We start from the raw sequence: 21,307 nt of genomic DNA on the forward strand, positions 1-21,307 counted from the left end.
AGATGTTGGCTAGAAAGCTCATTCGTCGGTACCCGACCGCTAGATTCGCCGCAAACGCCAATGATCGAAAGCAATAGTAGCTCGGCGGCGGTCGTTCTGGGTAGTGGTCATCCACAGCAAAACCAGCACCAGACGAACGTCAGTGTGGTGGCCGGTGACCACTACCGGTACAACGCCGGACGGATGAATGGCGTCGGTGAGTCAACACTAATCTAATGCTTCACTATCGCAACGTTCTCTTTGTTAGATCGTTCTCGTTTCTACTTGGATTTTTGATTTTGGCTTCTTTTGATTGAGCTAAAAAACACACACAAACACACTCTATTGTTATTACTGTTTAGATTATGGTTTTTTGCGTTTAGTTTTACGTTTACGAATTGTATCGTATCGTTTTGGGTAGCTTAACTAAGCCAGACAGACAGGAAGATAGAGAGAAAGAGCTACCAGCAAATTACTATTTTTTTGGTCTAGTTTAAATTTATTTTGTATCTGTTTTAGTTCTAGAATAAGTTAATTTCGGCTTTTTTGATCAGTCACAGCTTCGATCGAGCAGTTAAGAATTTTAATCGACGCGAGTACTTCGTATCAGTACAATTCCAAATCTGTTTACATTGTAACGACACTTTAGTTGAAACGAACTTTTGCCACAGAATTTCGAAACAAGCGAAATTTGCATTGCGAATGCATTTCAGATTATTGACTAAAAACCGATAGGGAACACACGTATACACACTCACTGGAACATGTGAAAATTGTAATGAAATGATATTTTGTATAGATGTTTAATTAGGCTTAGCTATACGAGATTTATTATATTCGCTCAGATTTTGATCCCAACTTTAACAGCGACATCATAAACTATTCGGTCATGCAGTTTAGCGAACCGTGAAAGCGATTGTGACTATGATTTTTGACTTCATGAAACACCCCGAAGGTAGATTTTCTTCCTGGAAACGTAGCACCTTGTCGGACTAACTCTTTCTTTCCGCATATAATCACTTTTGATTTTTTGCATCATACCACTAATCACCTCCTCTTATTTAAATGACCAATTAAATTAAGGAGCGTTTTGATTTGTTGCATTTCTTCCCAAGTTATCCCCCAAAATGATGGCAAGTAACGGCGCAAAGTGATTATACTGCCCCAATCTCCTCTCTAAATCGTTCAACGCTACCATTAGTCGAGACACTTTGAGAACAGTCAACCGACAGAGTTTTCGCTACTCGCCAGAAGAGGGCTAACTTTCTCGGCTGGCGGGAAATGTGTGTTTACCCGAATCGACCGAGTAGAGTTCCCACTTTTTCCACGCCATGTTTTCAAACCAGTCGAGCTATCTCTTCACAGAATCCATCTCCATACTACTTAAGACTAAAAAAAACGTTACCTCAAAATGTGATAACTTTTGGTGCCTTAACCTAAACTTTTCCGCTAACTCTTAGATGGTGCCTACGGTAAACAAACAAAATCATGAAGTCAATCTACATATAGTGGTTTATACATTTTTTTTCTATGAACAATCACAAACAAATCTTCGAGACAATCGACTTACTGTTTAGTAAAGAATCAGAAGATGTTAAACGATCGAATAGCTTTTTTCTTCGAAAGTTAAAATAACAATTTATAGACTAATTCATAATATTTTGATGGATGTCAACTGAGTAACACATAAGAGAGAGTATATGAAAGTGAAGTTGGTAGCAACCTTTAGAGATTTTATTACTATCATAGATAGAGACTGTGCGGTCCATAGAATCATGAAAGATCCCTTATCACAGATCAATCAATGGGACTGTTATGCTTCAATGGACCGTTCTGCTGTCAGTAGTATGTACCTAGTATATATACTAATTCTTTTCAAGATGATAAATAAAACTGTTCCATTTAGGTTCGTTTTTAATTATACATATAGCAACTGCTCTGTTGAGGGAACGAACACGTAGAATCGTTCCTGTAGAATGTGCTTGTCTAGCTTTTGAATCGAATGAATTGAATATAGGACTTTTCTATCCGTTTCGGGTATGTCGTTTATTGTGAGTTTGTACTGTTTGCATGAGCTAGAAAGAGTAACTAATACTCTGTGTGTTGAAACAAATTGTAGTAGTAGATGGGTGAAGAGGAGAGAGACACAAATCTAGCCCGTAGATCGTGCTGTACAGGAAAGGAAGGCAAACTCATATTTAGTTTAAACAAATGTACTGTCATCTGAGTAACGATCATTCGTATTATTATTTGCAATATATTTTTTATATTAATATATTAACCAGAAAAACTGTAATATTCTAGTGTAACCTTTTTTCGCTAATATTTTAAGTTTTAAACATGTAATTATGATAAAAATCAGTTATACTATTATTTAAACGATCACTGTAATTTGTATAAGTATTATTATTTAAATAAAATTGGACGAATATTATACAATTTATTATCACAGCTGTTTTTTTTATTTGTTTTATTTTTGTTCCAAATCCCTGCTTATCATTCAGTTAGTTTCGTTGTTTCTTCCCCTTTGTTTTGAAATATATGCAGAGTAGAAAGCTATTCACTCGCTGTCTGCTCGGAGTCTGTAGATCGATATTTAGAAGAAAAGGGTGCAGCTCAGCTATGAAATGCTTAATGACATCCCAGTCAGTTTATTTTCTGACTGACATCTTAATCTGACGTCCAGAGAGATCAAATTACGACCATTAATCTAATAGCATTTTCGTTTTTTCTTGGTGCCACATTGTTGTAGTGCAAAAAAAGAGATAAATTGATTGCATCCAAGCTTGAATAAGTGTAGTACCGACTACACCGGTGTAATGCACTGTCAAAAACGAAAGCATAACTTAAAACTAATCTCGAAGGTTAGCACTATCTGCACTACCGTCCTACTTTGATGCGCATGTGTGTATAAAAAACATCATTTTGGGTGTTTTTGGGAAATTTAGTCGAAATGAGCCAACCATTGCAATCTGTACATAATAGAAGAGACCAGGATTCTTGATGGGTTGAAACCTGAATTTCAACTGATATCTTTTAGAATTCCGGCTTTCAATCTATTCCAGACAAAATTCATTTAAATCTATTCGGCATTATATGCAGAACAAATATATAGGGGCGCTACATGCTCGAAGTGGATGTTTTGCAAATGAACTGTCAGATCGGTAGAAATTTTTCGAAAACTCACGTGAATTTTGCATTTTTTTTAAAAAATTGACCATATCCGTATAAAAACTGAAAATAAAATGGAAGAAAACTAATTTTCTTCAAGATATCAAAAGACTTTTTACTTTTTAGAGAGATACTGTAGTATATTTTTAAATTTTTCTTTCAGAACCGACACAAAACCGCTTCGTACAAAGTTATGTATGTTCGAAATGATAGCCAATTCTTGAAAAAAGTTAACTTATATTTATTATGCTTTGATGGATTGTTTAAATATTCTTAAATCGGGCGGTTCTGAACCCTAACCTAGAAGCACAGTATGTATACACATTTTAGAAGATTTCATAATTTGAACTTAAGTATATCTACGAAAAATTATTGTTATTGTTATTTATCAGTGTGCAGTCGGGCTGTCTCCACAACCTATTTCTGCAACCTATGTGCATTAACTGTACACCTACCGTCTCACCGTTGCACTTGACAGTGTGTGCAGTGCTTTATGGTCACAACTACGACCGCGCACCCGGTTTCCCATGAGCGTTTTGGTGGCTCAGAGGCTGTCCTTCTATGTTGGTCAGGGATACATTGCTCATATACACATCCATGCATACAGGCATACATAGGGGTTTACATTCATACATACTTTCATACATACATACAAACTATTTGGCACAAGTTTAGAGCGTGTAACGTCGTGTCATCTAAAGGACGAACACGAAATTATTGCGACACCGGAAATGTCATACCAATTTTCTTATAATGTTTAAAATCAAACCAAAATTTTAGGGTAGTTTTATACATATATTTACTTCAAAAATTAAGTTAATCGATGGAGCCTTGAGTGTAAAATTGAACGCATTTTCGCTTGATGTCCTCCATCAAAGTCTTTACAGTGTCATCTGGTACCAGTTTCTCAGTTTTTTTTCCATTTTCTTAACATGTCCTTCTCGTCTTTGACTGTCTTCTTGCTCTTCAGAAGTTCCCGCTTCATCATTGCCCAGTACTGCTCCACCGGGCGCAGCTCCGGACAGTTTGGCGGATTCATGTCCTTTGGAACAAAATGGACAGAATTGGCCTCATACCACTCCAGGACACCTTTAGAATAGTGGCATGATGCCAAATCTGGCCAAAATAGCGGAGCTTCGTCGTGCTGCTGCAAGAACGGCAAAAGGCGCTTCTCGAGGCACTCAGATTTGTAGATCTCGCCATTTACTGTGCCCTTTGTCACGAAAGGCTCACTCCTCAGTCCGCAAGAGCAGATGGCCTGCCAAATGAGATATTTGGAGGCGAATTTCGACATTTTCTCCTTCTTAAATTTGTCGTCCACATAGAACTTGCTCTTGCCGGTGAAAAACTCTAACCCCGGAATTTGCTTAAAGTCGGCTTTTATATACGTTTCGTCGTCCACCACACAGCAGCCATATTTTGTCAGCATCTTCTCGTAGAGCTTCCGTGCCCGAGTTTTAGCCGTCGTTTGTTGCCGCTCATCGCGTTTTGGGAAGTTCTGTACCTTGTATGTATGTAGTCCAGCTCTCTTCTTTGCATTCTGGACGTAGCTCTGCGACATGCCGTTCTTTTTAGCCAAATCACGGCTTGAAACGTTGGGATTTGCTTTAATCATCCGCTTCACCTTTCCCTCCGTCTTTTTGTTCTCCGGTCCCGGTTTTCTTCCAGCTCCTTTGCCGTGGTCCAACGTCAACCGCTCCTGGAAGCGCTTCAACACTCTGGAGACGGTTGAATGGTGAATGTTCAACATTTTTCCCAACTGGCGGTGCGACAGGTCAGGAAATTCCAGGTGTTTGGAAAGAATTTGTTCTCTCGCTCGCGTTGGTTCACCTCCATTTTCGTTGAATCGAAAAACACGACTTCGAGTTTGACAGCATGTAAACAATACACATCAATGCGAAAGTGTGCAAAATTTGGCTGATTTTTACCCAATGGTAAAAAAGTTATGCCCTGTTGTATGTGTCGCAATAATTTCGTGTTCGCCCTTTAGTCTGCTACCCTATGGAAAATCATCCTACCATCCCCTTAGGGTCAACGTCATGTTGGCAAATTTCGCATTTAATCCGCTTCTGTCTCTTCCTAAAGTCCTTTTTGTCTCCTAGGTCCAAATTGGATCAATCGACTATTAATTGAAACGGTAAACATACATACTATCAGTATTAGTCCTTACTCGCGAATACTTCCCCTACAACTGTGCTGTTTCATCTCTATCTTATAACATAATTCGATTATCCCTGTTCTAGTCAAGATACATATTCATTACATTATGGACCAGGCAAATCCTCAAGTTTTCTATTTTTATTATCCTGAGTAGCTAGACCAGTGAAGGTATTTTAGGATTTCGCAAAAAGAATCTCTGCCCATAAAGGCGCCTGGTTCGACTCAAATAGACCACACCGACCCGAAAGGGTTGCTTATCATTTCTGAGAGTCGGTGTGCTTGGTCGAGTTTAATAATCATAAGAACAAGTCCTGAATAATTAACTATCTTTTAGGTGCCAGTCCTGCATTCCTTTCCTGAACTAGCTTCATACCGACGATCAAAAGAGTCGACATCTAGTAGGATCCACATGTCCCCCACCCAAGCGAATTGATCAACTTTCAAGTAGGAGCACATATCTACCAACCAGCCGAGAAGGCTTTCGAATCAATGAGAATGGACCATGCCAGTCGAAGGCCACAGGCCCAGCGACATCCCGTACAGTTCCTGAAATTAAGAATTTTGTTAGTGCTACTTACAGACTTCATTTCAATGGTAGTCTCATTCTCTCATGTTAAACTCGCCTGCCGCTGCCCTTCTCCATTTCGACTTCGTTGCTCGACCGTCTCATAGAAGAGATTTCTTTCATCGAATCCTCATCTTCCGTCGGAACCCGTACATGAGACGCTTAAGGGATTCTACAAGCTCGACTATCAAATACCTTTTTTTCGCGGGCTGATAGGACTGCAGCTTAAAGCTTAGGGGATCGCGGTCCGTCCCGCGAGACAAAATTTGCAAAATCGGACGAATTAGCAACTGTCTGCCAAGTAAACACCGGTCCTCGGGAGGAGGACTAAATTTTACGCCTGTTTGTCTCGAAGTGTATAACGTCAAGTCCACTATTTTGTCTAGTCCAATGTATCAAGCTTCTAACAACGCGTGTTAAATCGTCAGTGATGTAATTAAACATTCGCATTGATTCCGCTTCTGTCTTGTTCCTGATCTCCTCTTGCGTCCCCTAGGTCCGAAGAGGATCAATCAACTATTAACTAATTCAGAGAGCGCTGATAATCGTAATGTCCACGAATACTGATTTTCCTGTAACTATGTATTCTGCCAGTTATGATTCCTGTTCTAGCGTGTATTAATATTCGCTTTGCTTGGAAATCAAGAATTTGAGATTTTAATTGTTAGAACTAAGCCACAGAGAACAGACATCCAGTTTCGGACAAACAAGTTTAAAATGCTTATTTTGTCATTTGAACAAATATTTGCTAGACCATTACGACCACCATACTGGTATATCCCATAATTATAACGATCACTTGGATATCAATTCCGTAACACTTACGCACTAAACGGCAGGACAGAACCACCTTTGGTGGTAACCTCTCGATTATCTTTGGATGTGCTTTTTACTCATCTTTTACGCTTGAAATGGATGTCTGTTCTCTGTGTCGAAATTGATGTTGCTTCTGAGTTTTGCACGACCCAGGGGAAACTTGGCCAGGATCCCACTGCTCTGTCATCGATGTTACGTGATATTCGTTATGGAATATTGTTTGTTTTGGGTCCAGTCGCAGAAAAAGTCTAAAAATTGTTGTTGGTTTTATTAACCCTTTCATGCCCAATTTTTTTTTCTAGTGCACGTAGGGTTTTAAAACTATTTTTCCAATAAAACGGTTGGATCAAGAAACACGAAAAGTCTTTTCATAAAGATAGGTGCTTCCCTTACAGTGCTAGAAGCTGCTCAATTTTTACCTTCTAATGCTCAACACAATTCTCCTAGAATATTTACAATAGTCCAATTGCGTGGAAAACATAGCCAAAGACAGCCCAAATTGATAAGCTTTATCAGTGTTCAATAATATTGTACCATAACAAAGATATATGAAAAATCATTTTCCTTCGCAACGCAAACTGTCTCTGGCAGCACTGCTCCATCGGAATCCAATCAGACTAATTGCAAAAACTTCAGTTCGAGAGCTGATCCTTGTAACTGTTAATACTCAAATTAAAGGCAATAATCACATTAATGAGCCTTACTTGTTTTTGTGAGCAAATTTCCCCTCAATCAAAAGTTATAGCTGTTTAAAAACGTTGTTGTCCACAAACAACATGGCCATGAATGGGTTAATCCCACTCCACTAGTACGTCTCAAATTTTAAGTTTTTCTCTCGGTTATTCATGGTTTTTGCCCAACTATCAATACGCGACATCATTTATGAACGGCCCTTGGTAATATCTTTAGAGCAGACAATCGAATGAAAAATAGGATTGACAGAATTTTTATGCGTTTTAACCCCTTGTGCCACATCTTTTATGTTTGTTATGCATATTAAGAATACCAAATCATGTGATGTGATGGCCGGAAGATTAGAGAAGCAACCCCCTCCCCCTTCACCCCGAGAAAAACCCGAGTGACTACATGTTAGGAGAAATGTTAGGAGAAATAAAAAATGGAAAAAGCAAAAGAAATTGAGGGGAATCCATCAGCAGCGGCGAGTAGATCGCTGTTGGCACACCAACAAATTACATTTAGTAGCCTACCTCGTATCACTGCAAGGGCATTTGTAATAGCCTAATGAAAATCTACATCGGCATTTGAAAGACAAACAGAGATAAACAACAGCATTATCAAATAATTGGATTTGAATATTTCATTTTCCACTCGTCAGTAACTGACACCAACTTGCTGTCAGTTAGACAGAGTATCCCAACTAACACCAAATTGGAACCAGTTAGACACTAAATCCAAACAGTTGTGGACATATGTGAACGCCCAATGCCACTGGCTGGTATCGAGTGATATCTCGGTTAGCCAAGCACAGAAGGTCTGGGTCACCGACGAGTATGAGAAAACGAACTCTGTCTTTTGATACGTGAGTCAAACGCCTGTAAGTAGGCATGCAACATATATTTATTCTGAAAGGAAAAAATGGATGAACCAATTTGGCGAACAGAAGAGTTGGATTTGAATGTGTCGTGTTCCACATCTACGAAAAAAACCATTATTATTAAATTCCAAATGGTTTTCTTTCCCTCTGAGTCCATTGTTCACTATGATTGATGCGTATTTACGGACAAACATCAAAAAATTACATCAAATCACTTAGCGTTGGTATGAAAAACACACAAACATCCACTTTTTCTTGTTTATGCTATTAATCAGTAGATGTCGCAGCAGGTAATTGAGCTTTGCAGCAAAATGCCATTTGCGCTTGAATACAACGACGGCCCAGGAAGTATGGCGAAATTAAATCGAGTTTGAGCTAGACACCAATAGGTGACGGTAATGGCAATCTTTTTAGGTGGAAACGTCCGACCTATCGACTTTGATATTTGCTTCGATCTAAGTTGAAACCATACAACAGTCGAGATTTTAACTGCTTTGCCCATCACGCGTTTTTTGCCACCATGCATTTTTCTCATATATATAAAAGAACAGTGTGTGCAATAAATATGGGTCATTCGTTCTCAAACGGTTCAAACGAACTGGTTCTTTGAAGAAGATGAGAGAACGCAAGTTCTTTTAAAAGGAACAGCAGCTCTCAATTCTCCTCAAATCAAATGAATCTAAAGCCGTTTGTAAAATCTCTCGAAAAAAATTAGCACATAATTGACCCACTGGGTTACTGTCCCAGTCATAAGAAGCGACTAACACCAGCTGCGGCTGTGGTACGCTGGGAGGTTGATAACACTCTATTATCTTTCTCTGGACAAAACAGCCTAGAGGACAAATGGTATCCGGCGGGTTGAAGTATCTCAGCCAAGAATTGATTCACTGGGTTGTCGTTAGAGGCGACTAAAAACGGGAGTCGTCAAGTCAAGGTGTTTCTCCGTGCCAAGGATTGAATGGCTTCTTTCTTCGCGAATCGTGAGATTCAAATGAAGGTCATGTCACTTGTTACTTGTTCGCTATAGACGATTATAGTCCAACGTGTTTGGTAAATTAATCTTTAGCATAAACGTACAGTAACTATGAGTCTATTTCGCCTTGTGCAGGAAGGAAAAGCGTCCTTCTTTGAGGATTTGCACATATCGTTAGATATCGTCACATATCGTAATCCCAATTCTTCAAATTGGGACTTCTAGGAAGAGGGCTTGGCGATAAGGTTTCATGAGTATTTTCCAATGACTGAATCTCCAAGTGATTTGGATGCGGTCGGGTATAAAACACAACTCACTCATAGTAGCAGCAAACCAAAAGGCTTATCCGCTTTGAGTTATGCATGCTTCTAGAGGATCCCTTGATGGTATACTGAACTTGCTACACTCGAAAATTTATGTAGAAGAGCTTGGAATCGCATATGCAGAGACGCTTCTGCCCAAATGTCTCAAGTCGTTACAAGGCTAGTAGGTTGTATCAGTTACTTTCGAAATCGAAAGACTTTCATGTCTGTCATGTCACGATTAGAACTGCTAATGGTAAATACCCACCTGACGAAGATGTAGATGTAGATGTAGATGTAGATGTAGATGTAGTGCTCAAGTTTTGCTAACTTTCTGCTTGGCACGCTGACCGGGTTATAGCAACCCGGGGAACACTTGCGGCACATTTTGTCCAACTCTGGTGGAAACAGCGGCTTAGGTTGATCGTTTGTGTTTGAAATCTTGCAGATTTTCTTTCTTGGCACATGATAATCATTTAGCTATGTTCCGTGTACACCTGCAAAATCGTTGCATTCCGAAGTAGATGGCAACATCGATAACCAAAAACTTCAACTGATAGTCGTACGGATTTACGAAACGTACAGGTATCGACAATGCATTTTTGCCTTTAGGCTGTAAGGCTGTGTAATCACTTTGAAACTCCACTTTGTCAACCGCAACTCGGAGTGACGAATGCTATGTACCATTCGATACAGTTCGTTGACATCATTTCGCTCCGAACATCTACTTGAATAGTCCCGGTTCTGATCATCTGTGAGCCATTTGGCGATCTACTCGGATAACACTAATTTACAAATTTTGGTTAGTTGCATGAAGTTAAGAAAAAAGATGTTTTCTAAGTCAATTTTGGGTCACTGAGCACGAAAATTATATCCATTTTCTTTTTCAAAGAACCCTTTTTGTGATTTAAAAAAAAAGTGTTTTTGAGCACTTTTTGCAGTTTTTAGCCAATATCTCAGGAACAAATCTTCCGATTAACGACTCACCATTCGAAAGGTATTGATGTTCCCATTCCAAAAATGTATCATATGTTAGGATAAAATATCAACAATTTAGGGTTAAGAGCAACCAAAGTCAAAAAAAGTAGTGTTTGGTAAAATTACTATTTTTTGGTTGATTTTTCATAAAAAAATAAATCAGCAAAAAAAATCTTTTAAGATCTTATGTGACAGGCAAACTTCTCGCGTGAATTTTAAGCCTAAGATCACGAAAATCCGACAAAAACTGGTGATGTTATTAGGCACCGAGTGAAAATTTCTCTGTTTTTCACATATCTCTTTTGGTCTTAAATAGGATTACACTAGTTTACAAGAAAAATGAAGTTACGAGAAAAAGTGTTTTCTAGATTAATTTTGGGTCGCTGAATACGAAAATAATACTCTATTTCTCTTTCAAAGAAGTTCAGTTTAAAAAAACGTTTTTATTTTGCTTCCGCTTTTTTGTTTTTACTCTATTTTTTATTACAGAAAAATAATTTTTCATATTTTCAGAATCTAATGTGTCAGATTTTAACAATTTTAAGGTAATCGCGATAAGCTAAGAAAAAAGGTATTTCCTCAGTTAATTTTGGATCGCTGAATTCGAAAACCAAGCCCATTTTTTTCAAAGAAGCATTTTCAAGAGTTCTTTGAAAAAGGTGTTTTTGGGCACTATTTTAGTTATTTGTAATATCTTGTTCAAATAGGATCCGATCGAAACAGTTCGAAAGGTATTGATGTGCCCTTTCCGAAAAGGTATAATATGCGTAGATCAAATCTCAACAAACATATGATTACGGCTTAAAAGGCCGATAGGGACTCGAATATTTGACGACTGGCTTATGAGACCAGTGCTACACCCTCTAAACCGCCGCACCAGGGCATGGTCCGCTAAAATCATAAAATCTCCATTTTGCTCAATGTGCCATAGCATCAACATTTTCCATCCGATGTTAGCGATATTAGGCTTAAAATTAACGTAAACATATTATTTGTCATCTTAGATTCTAAAAGGTCCGAAAAAAATTGCTTTCGGTAAAAAAAATCATTTAAAAATGAGTAACTTTTAAAAATGTTCAAAAATGCACTTTTTTTAAACTTTGGTCGCTTGCAGCACTAAAAGTTTTGCATATGATCGACACATATTATATGTTTTTGGAAAGGCCATCTCGGCACCTTTCCATTTGCATATTGACTAAATTAATTGAATGATTTTGACAAGAAATATTGACTAAAAACTACAAAAAGTGCTCAAAAACGAGAGAGAAAATCACAAAATCGCTTCTTTGAACAAAAAAATGAATATTGTTTTCGTGTTCAGCGACCCAAAATTAGTCTGAAAAATACTTTTTCTTGAAGCTTAATTTTTCTTGTAAACTAGTGTAATTCACGGCGGCAAATCTACCCTAATGCGACTGAGAGCTCCTTGGCTGCGGAATTTCTCTCGATACCGACGCTCAGTCATACGCGATTTATTTAGTACCTAGTTTTAGCGCAATTTACTAGTCCCCGGCAGTGGATCTAGCCTACTCCATGGGACAATTACGCGCTGTTTCATTCGACCACTCGCTGGATCATCCCGCCATTTTCGCTGCTGAGCCCACACAATTTCTACAATGGCCTCGTAAATAGCGTTCCACGTATTTTCAACGTGATACATTCTGTGGAAGCTGTTATCTGGGCTGGTGTCTGACCCGCTGCAAACATTGTGCAGATAATTCTTGTAGCTGCCTAAAACTGCATCAGATAAGAATTAACATTTCCGTGCTTCCTGTTTATCCGCGTGAACACGATCGGGATCAATCTATGTTTCTATCTTCCATTCGCCGCGTTGTCCCATTCTTCTTGCCACTTCCTCATTGTGTCAATCCGCGCTCCTTGTTGGTCTCCTCTGATTTCTCTGATCCTCCGAACATCCTCCTCTAGTAGCAATACAATGAATATAATTCTGGCATTAACCCAACGATATGATCCGATAGGTGCTAAAAACCCTTATGGTCAACAACTTGAACGTGCTGTGCAAACACAACTTATTTCATACCTCCTTTATTACAAGAAACCAGACCGGAGAATTTACGTTGGTACGCTCGACAGGAGTATCTTCTTGTTACTGCCTATCGATAATTTTTTCCGCATGAGTCTGCCCAAAGCTATGGTCGTTCTTGCCGTCTTCTCACAAACACAGTCGACGTGACTATTACAATTCAGTCGGTCTTCGATTATCATGGCTAATTGCTTATCCTCACGCTTCGAGTAAATAATATATTCTTCGACCGTGATGTGTGCCTGTTGTACTGCCTTTCGGTTGGTAGTCAACACCACTTCTGTTTTATGATTGGCTATCTCCAGTCAGCCTCAGCTTCTTCTAGTGATCCACCGACTACTTGGATCCCCCTGAGCATCCACGAAATCGAAGGTTCAGCTCCAATACTCCATCGTACATGGCGTTGGGCCGAGAATAGAGGTCTGAGGAACGCCCACCGCAATTGTCATTCTTCTCTTTCTTTCTTTCTCTCTCTCTCTCTCTCTCTCTCTCTCTCTCTCTCTCTCTTTCTCTCTCTCTGTCTCTTTCTCGTCTGTTCCGTAGATCAGTTTTCGGTTCCAAAAGCAACTATTCAATATCCTATAGCGATAATCAGGCACCCTCATGGTGTACAACGAATGGACCGATGCTTCTCAGCTAGTCTTAAAGTATTCTTGAAGTCTAATGTGACCAAAAGCAATATCCCCTTCTCTGCTATTTTTCTGTTTATGTTAAATGTCCCCAAAGACTACTGGTGAAGTTCATACGAATCGGACCTATCACTGCGAAAATACGGTCTGTATTAGCCTTTACATAAGACGTTTATTTGTTATATTCATACGTGAGTCCTTTGTATATTCGCCTTACTGGATGACACTAGTTTACAAATTTCCACGAATTGTGCTATCATCAAATTTTTTTATCATTTTCGTAGTACACTGGCTCGTTGAAATATAAAATGTTGTTGAAATTTCTTTTTATGGAAACGATTTTGCGATATAGCGAAAAACCATTTCTCGCAATTTAAAAAAATATGTATCTTAACCTCATCTGAAATATCTACTGCTGTACTGCCATTTTGATGATTTTTATATCAAATTGTCTGTTGTTTTATTGGCCATTTATATATAAAAATAATCGCAAATTTTCAGAAAACTGCGGGATTTTTGCTGTAAATTGTGAGCAATAATATGCATTTTTTAAAAATAGTTGGGCTCATGGATGTTCAAGAGTGTTCGATTACGAAAAATATGAGAAGTCGCTCATCGAAATCGGAAAATGTATGTATGTATGTAAGTGGGTAGCCACCATCTTAGGGACCACTCATAAATTACGTAACGCATTTAGGGGGGGGGGGGGGGAGGGGGTACGACAAGTTGTGACAAGTTGTGACATAGGGGGGAGGGGGTGTTAACTAGATTGTTACGTAACATGTTTTCATCGAAGAAAAAAAAAATTTTCTTGGAATTTGTTACGTAACAGGGGAGGGGGGATGGAGAAATTTGTGACAATTTGTTACATAGGGGGAGGGGGGAGTCAATTTTGGGCAATTTTTGCGTTACGTAATTTATGAATGGTCCCTTAGCTTCAGTCGTGCTCTGCATGCAGCTCCATTTAACAGTACGCTCAAGTTTCGTTACCATTTTGAATTCAGTATACCGCTGTATAAAGGGCCAAAAGGGGGTGGCGGACCCGTGGGCAATTACACCTACTCAGTATCCGCGGGAATCGAAGAATTTCCTTCCAACAATATGATCCAACAGATTGAACAACGACTTTCGCGATACTTGTCAAGCTTTCCACGAGATGGTTTGTTTGAAGAAGAGCGCGTAAAATTGTTTACAACTGTTGGAGAGAAATTATAAACAATTTGACGCGCTCTTCTTCAAACAAACCATCTCGTGGAAAGCTTGACAAGCTCATCGAAATCGGAAAATGTATTCAAAAGTTACTGATTTTTTTAAAGATTGTGCTAAAAGGTATATTTTCTATTTTTATGATTATGTCAATTGTTATTCCACAATATGTTCATTTCAATTATTAACAAAGGAGCTTTTTTTGAACAATGCACAAAAATCCAATACGATTTTGACCGTTTATATGAGAATCTCCTCTTAATAAAATCTTTTTAGTTTTTTTTAATTCGTTTATTTGACACGGCTCATAGCGGTAGCTTAGCGGAGCCGTGGATCTTTTATACGTTTACAATACATGTAAAAATAAAAATACAAACAAGAATTAATTAATTGGATCTCGTGCGCGCAACTTTTTATTGCGAGCGGAGACCTTTTTTCGCAAGGTCTGTTGGCAAACAGCGTCAAGGGGGTCATTTAATTCTCTCTTGTTTTTCACGTCTCGGTCGAAGCTGGCTTGGTGTCCGGGATCAGATGTTCTTCCTTGCTTCTTGCACTTATTGTTGATCAGTGTAAATCCGTCGTCATTGTTACTGCATTCGTTGCCGAAGTTGCTTACAGTTGCTTTTGGGGTGCTGGATGATTCTTTTGCGGTTGTCATTATGGTCTGAACAGCTGCCACAAATTTGGCCACCGTTTGTGGTTCAGGCATTGATATTGAAAACTCTGTTTTAGGTTGGTTTGCCGTAGATGAGTTGGCAATCGGGTGAGATGTATTTTCCTCTGCATCTTCCGCGCAAGGTTGTCCATGATGAGCTGTCTGATTACAATACTTGCACGTAGGAGTTTGCCCCTCATGGGTGCATAGCGTAGTTTGCATAATTGTAGTTCCGTGAGTATTGAGTTTTATTGCCAAGTAGGAGGGTACAGGCCTTTCAACCCGCATCCTCACTACAAAAACGCCGTTAGGAGTACCCGGGAAGAAGTTTCGCCAAGTATCAGGTGTAACGGATTCTACTTCTCCGTATTGCGACATGCATTTTGCAATTGGCTCAGGAGTGGTACGAGGTGATAGGTCATATAACCTTACATCTATATAATCATTCTCAATGTATACGGGAATCTTAATTCCAACGTTGTCACTTTCAACCACGTGTTTTAAGTTGTTCTTCAAAACGAAACGCTCGGCTTGTGCTAACGTGTTGAATGATATTAACGCTACATTGCGAAGATGATGATACTGAAGGTACAAGACTTCCGCAAACCTAAGTTGCATTTTTACCTTCAGAAGGTATTCCACTTCACTAAAACTCGGTCGTTTTCAACAAAATTTACAGTCAACGACCGCTGCGTTGGGTCGGAGTAGAGCTTTTTCGTAAACTTTGCTCATGATGACAAGAATAATCCGATATTTCCTTTGTTCTCGAGACAATGCATACTAGATCGAAAGGCCTGTTGTTCACTTGGCTCGATTGTACGTCTGACTGCGGCAGACCTTATCAGACTAATTGCAATAACTTCTATTAATAATACACTAAGGTTTTTTTACACGAGAGATACGTACTGTTTACGCCGGGATCTGGCCGATACTCAAGCCCGGGAAACAGTGAAACACAGGGCGGACGAACAGCACCCGGAACGAAACAAACTTGGCTGGCCCCGCACAGGCCAGCAGAAGGGCGTTCTTTTCCACCTGCTTTGGACAACTTTCAGTCCACACAACACTGAAAGTCTCTTATAACATAACATTTATTTACACTATTTACATATGTTACATTCAAATTTCACTGCTTCTAATATTTCTAAGTCCCGGTCTGTGGGGAAGCGGTGTGCAACGTATGCACGGCGAGCGCGACGCACAGTCAGTTGTACTGGACTGTCTTGATCGGCGATAAACTTAGTACTGCCGTACTGCCCTGCTGCTCCCACAGGACATGAGACGGCTGAAGGGGAAGATGACCCAGCCGTGTGCGATCATCTGCTCTCGGTGCTGCTACGGCGACGAATTTGCGTAGAAATCGCCGTACAGTGAAAACTTATTGTTGTCTTCTCCAGTGGCTAACATCAGCAGTCAGCTGGGCAACTATGATCGTAGCGCAGGATTTGCCTTAGGTGATTGAGGCTGGAGAATAATTTCATCTGTGCGTCGGGGGAGAAAATATTTGATTTCGCACACTATCTGCAAGTGTCGATTTTGGCGGTCAAAATCATTTTTCTGGTGCGATGTTCACTTCGGCGTGAACATTCTCCCCGCCTTGAATTATTAAAGAAATTCAACAAGTTGTTGCTTAGGCCTGTGAGATGGGTCGAACTACGATAGAGTTGGTAGCGTTGACGATTCCGCTAGTTGGTATGGACTAGCGGTGTAGCTGTGATGACGTTGTATTGTCTGTTTCTTGCGATGACGTAGTACGGGCCGGAAACTGTCCGGAGATAGTGTTGCTAGGCGATGGTGACTCGTCGACGGCGATCACAGAAAACTACTGTGCGGTCCAGTCTGCTACTGGAGTGGTGATCCCGTGACGTCACAAACGTTCGTGGTGATGAGAATAGATTTCCTACCGATATTCTGTCGGGATGATACTCGTAGAAGGTGGAGTCCGATATTCTGTCGGAATGGTGATCGCAGAGCTTCGTTGATGTAGCGATGAGTGCACCTACGATCATGATAAAACGGTCCGAAATTCTGTCCGGATGGATGTGCGTACAGACCATAGTGCGGTTAACGATCACGATGAAAACTGAAAGAATAGAAAATCTGTACGCAAACATCGTTGCTGCTGAGCGAAAAAATTGTACTTAACTATTGTCAAGTCACAGCCGGGGGGTTCCGAGAACCCGCCCGGCGAGGCTTGTGCTCTTTACAGATGCTTCAGGAACTGCTCGATTCCCCCGAGCTTGGGCCAGGATCTCGTCTGGCGACTCTATACCCTGAGTGAGGGCCGGGATCTCGTCCGGCGGGTGTGTTTGCTGCTATGGCTTCGTTGATGGTGATGACAAAACCGCTTCGTCGTAACTTACTGTGTGTAGTGATGCGATGTGATCAACTTTGTGGTGCAATCCGTACATCCGTGGACGGATTACACGCAAAAAGATGGATTCCTCCGGTCCAACCACAAGGAGTGCGTTGAGGAACAGAATCCCACGGAAAGTTGATCCAGTATCGGGTGAGCTGACGGATGACGTGAAGAATTTGGCGAATGTCACCTTCCGGTTGCATGATTTCTGGCGAATACGCGATCATAAATCCACCAAATCGCCCTTTGGTGGGACCAGAAAACACCAACGGTGAAATATGAAGCACTTGGTTGCTTCCCAGGTCGGAAAGTGACTCGACATCCGTGTGTAGTTGTATGTGTGTGTGAGAATCGTTCTTCGATCGTCTTTGACGGGAAAAGTGAAGCCAATTGCTTCCAGGAAGAACGAATCGTGCGTATATGTGGGTTGACGTTGTGCGCATTTTGGCCACCAGAGATCCTTAATGTGCCTAGTGTGCGTGTACGGGGTACGATACAGCTCTAATGCCGGTAGAGCAAATCTAGTGCAGGCTTATGTAGGGAAAACACGATCACGCGCCGTTTCGAGTGTCTGTTGGCGACACCTACGAAGAACGGCGTTCTGTGCTGCACTAGATGAAGCGGCCGTCGGTTTACCGCGAATTGATGACGTGGGATTTGGCATCTGATGCCACACTATGGCTCGTTTCGAGTGTGAATCGGGCTGGTAGTCTTCGTCGTAGGGTGCTCACTAATATGTGATGACGTAAATGGCTCACAACGGTGCTCGTCCCGAAGAATCGCAGCAAAAGCGGGACGTGCTGTGGCCACGAATCGGTCCTGCTTGGACCTACTGTTACAGCGCGGTCGGTGTGTAACATTCGCGAATTGTGTTTGTTCTTCAACGGCAAGAAAAAAGACTACCAGACGCACTGATTTTTCCACACACTTGAATAGAACTGCACTCACCGGTTTCCGTCGATGATGCGATGGAAAACGCGTCCTAAAGCTGGCAGATTTCTTGCATAGCTCTCCAGCTGGCCGCCGATTCTCCAAATCAGCAGCGAAAGTGATCTCAATCCGCGTCTTCGCAGTGTTGGAAAATGGGTGCAGTCTCCATTGCATTTTCTCCCACAGACCGGGTAGATCGCGATGGCGCTCGCGAAAACAAAAGCACGATCGTTGCGCGCGTTTTGCAGCGGACCGCTTGGCTTGCGGTAAATGGAGCGCCATCCTGCGGACTTGAGAGTCTATCCGGCTCGAAGGACCATGTTTACGCCGGGATCTGGCCGATACTCAAGCCCGAGAAAAGCAGTGAAACACAGGGCGGACGAACAGCACCCGAAACGAAATAAACTTGGCTGGCCCCGCACAGGCCAGCAAAAGGGCGTTCTTTTCCGCCTTCTTCGGACCTTTCCAGTCCACGCAACACCAGAAAGTCGCTTCTAACATAACATTTATTTACACTATTTACATATGTTACATTCAAATTTCACTGCTTCTAATATTTCTAAGTCCCGGTCTGTGGGGAAGCGGTAGTGCAACGTATGCACGGCGAGCGCGACGCACAGTCAGTTGTACTGGACTGTCTTGATCGGCGATAAACTTAGTACTGCCGTACTGCCCTGCTGCTCCCACAGGACATGAGACGGCTGAAGGGGAAGATGACCCAGCCGTGTGCGATCATCTGCTCTCGGTGCTGCTACGGCGACGAATTTGCGTAGAAATCGCCGTACAGTGAAAACTTATTGTTGTCTTCTCCAGTGGCTAACATCAGCAGTCAGCTGGGCAACTATGATCGTAGCGCAGGATTTGCCTTAGGTGATTGAGGCTGGAGAATAATTTCATCTGTGCGTCGGGGGAGAAAATATTTGATTTCGCACACTATCTGCAAGTGTCGATTTTGGCGGTCAAAATCATTTTTCTGGTGCGATGTTCACTTCGGCGTGAACACGTACCGTATAGAAAAACCGTACAAAAAACCTCGTTAATTCCGAAAACCGTGCAAAAAAATCGCGTTACATTCAATGGAAAAGACTTAGACGATTTTAGGAAAAGGGGAGATTTCGAAGTTTTATTAAAAATGTTCTAGTCCTTTTGAAGGCAAAGGACTTGACGATTTTTGAACAAGTTTTTTTTGCGCGGATTGTGCAAGTAACACGGTATCTGCTTTTATTCTAATTCCTTAGAAGATTTTTGGAAAAGTTCAACAATATGGTTGTTTTCGTTACAAACGGGTAGTCGCCAAATATCGATGCCTGAGGCCACTTGGAATACCAAGATGGTAACTTCCGGTCTAACGGAATTTTCTATAACCCAATCAGTATGCTTATCAAGCGAATTTTCATGCAAGGCTCGTAATCGAATCAAAAAGCTGACAAAATCAGGGGTAGACAAAGTCGTGAGCAGACAAAATCGGGTCTTCGCTGTACTATTAAGGTGAATGAGATGCCCATTAAACTAGAAGTCACCATCTTGGATTAAAACATGACTTCCAGAATTGACACCCGGTATCCATTCATCGGGGCTATTCCAAAAATTCTCGCGTTGTTGGGGTAATCGAAAATTTTACTAAACCGGAAGTCGCCATCTTAGTTTTTAAAATGGTCTCAGACATTAATCTCTATCAGGCGCTCATTAGGCCCGATCTGAAAATATGCGTATTGATTAGGTTATAGAGAATTTCAGCTCTCTGTCAAGGATGGCGTCTCTGTGCAGCTAGCATCACTGCCATTAAAAACAAAACAATAATTTTGGATCGAATCATTAAAAGCTGTATTTGATTACTAAGCGTCGATTCTCTGAACGATATGGTATCTAATTATCCCGCAAGATGCAAAACGTCGTGTGGAATGCTCGAATATTGCGCATAGCGCCGAACATAATTCTTTGTTTGGGGCTATAACGTCCCATATATGTAGATCGCTGTCAAACTCCATATGTTGGTATAGGGTTGCCAGGGAGCTGGAGAATATCGTTAGGTCGGAAATCGCCATCTTGCTATTCTAAATGGCCTCAGACATCGATATTTAGCGTCTACTCGTCAAGCCCGTTACAAAAATACTCATCTTGGTTGGGTTTTAGAGAATTCCACGAAACCGGAGGTCGCCATCTTGGTTTTCAAAATGGCCTCAGACATAGACCTTTGGCGTCTACTCGTTAATATTATTCGAAAAACAACCAGATTGTTAAAGTGTGGGTCACAAGGAATCTTCAAGATCCGCCTTTTCCACTTTTCCAAAAAGCTTCTAAGTTCTTTGTATTTAAAAGGTCTTGGAATAAAAGCAGAATCCGCGTTAATTGCAAAATTCGCGCAAAAAAAATTGATAAAAAATCGTCTAAGTCTTTTCTTCAAAAGAACTTCAAATATTTTTGCTCAAACCGTGTTAATTGTAGGATTACAGATCAGTTGTCCCTTCTCACAAATTTTCCTTTTCAGGGAATACAAACTGTTCTCATTAGGACTCCATAAATAGTCCTTTTCGGGACCCACAACACTGAAAGAGTTGATTTGAAGTATTTCATCAATTTTATGAAATCGCAAATATCATGATACTTTTACATTAACGATTTCGACTGAATGCTTGATAACTAATGCGTTCGTTCGAAAGTCAACTACAAGGTCAAGCACAGATTTCCACTGAACCAAGTAAAAGGTACTTAGCTTTCCGACCGTTGCGTCATTATTCAAATGTAAAACCTAAAGCGCTAAGAATTTTTTTTTAAACCTGAAGCGCTAAGAAAATTTATCGTCCGTGTGGTTTTAAAAAATGCATCAACGTCATGCATGTGTGCCCTGAAAAATATCGATGTTATTGATACGATGAAATAAATTCGAGGATGATGTTTCTTCTGTGAGGTGAGGTTTCTAGGAAAAAGGTAGATTCAACTCGCTTGGTATACTGCATCACATTTCGCGCATAGTTGCTGAATATG

The 21,307-nt window shown here is 40.7% G+C and overlaps 1 protein-coding gene across 1 annotated transcript in view; it reads left to right on the plus strand.

Annotated features, from left to right (window-relative positions):
• The window catches only part of LOC131678496 (uncharacterized), a 399,580-nt gene extending 397,696 nt beyond the window's left edge, over positions 1 to 1,884 (plus strand). The window contains exon 7 of the mRNA XM_058958686.1: positions 3 to 1,884. Within this exon, the coding sequence (XP_058814669.1) occupies positions 3 to 216 (214 nt within the window). The 3' untranslated portion in view covers positions 217 to 1,884. The remainder of the gene's footprint in view (positions 1 to 2) is intronic.
• The last annotated feature ends 19,423 nt before the right edge of the window (positions 1,885 to 21,307 follow it).

Source organism: Topomyia yanbarensis, chromosome 2, assembly GCF_030247195.1.
Source record: "Topomyia yanbarensis strain Yona2022 chromosome 2, ASM3024719v1, whole genome shotgun sequence".
NCBI lineage: Eukaryota > Metazoa > Arthropoda > Insecta > Diptera > Culicidae > Topomyia > Topomyia yanbarensis.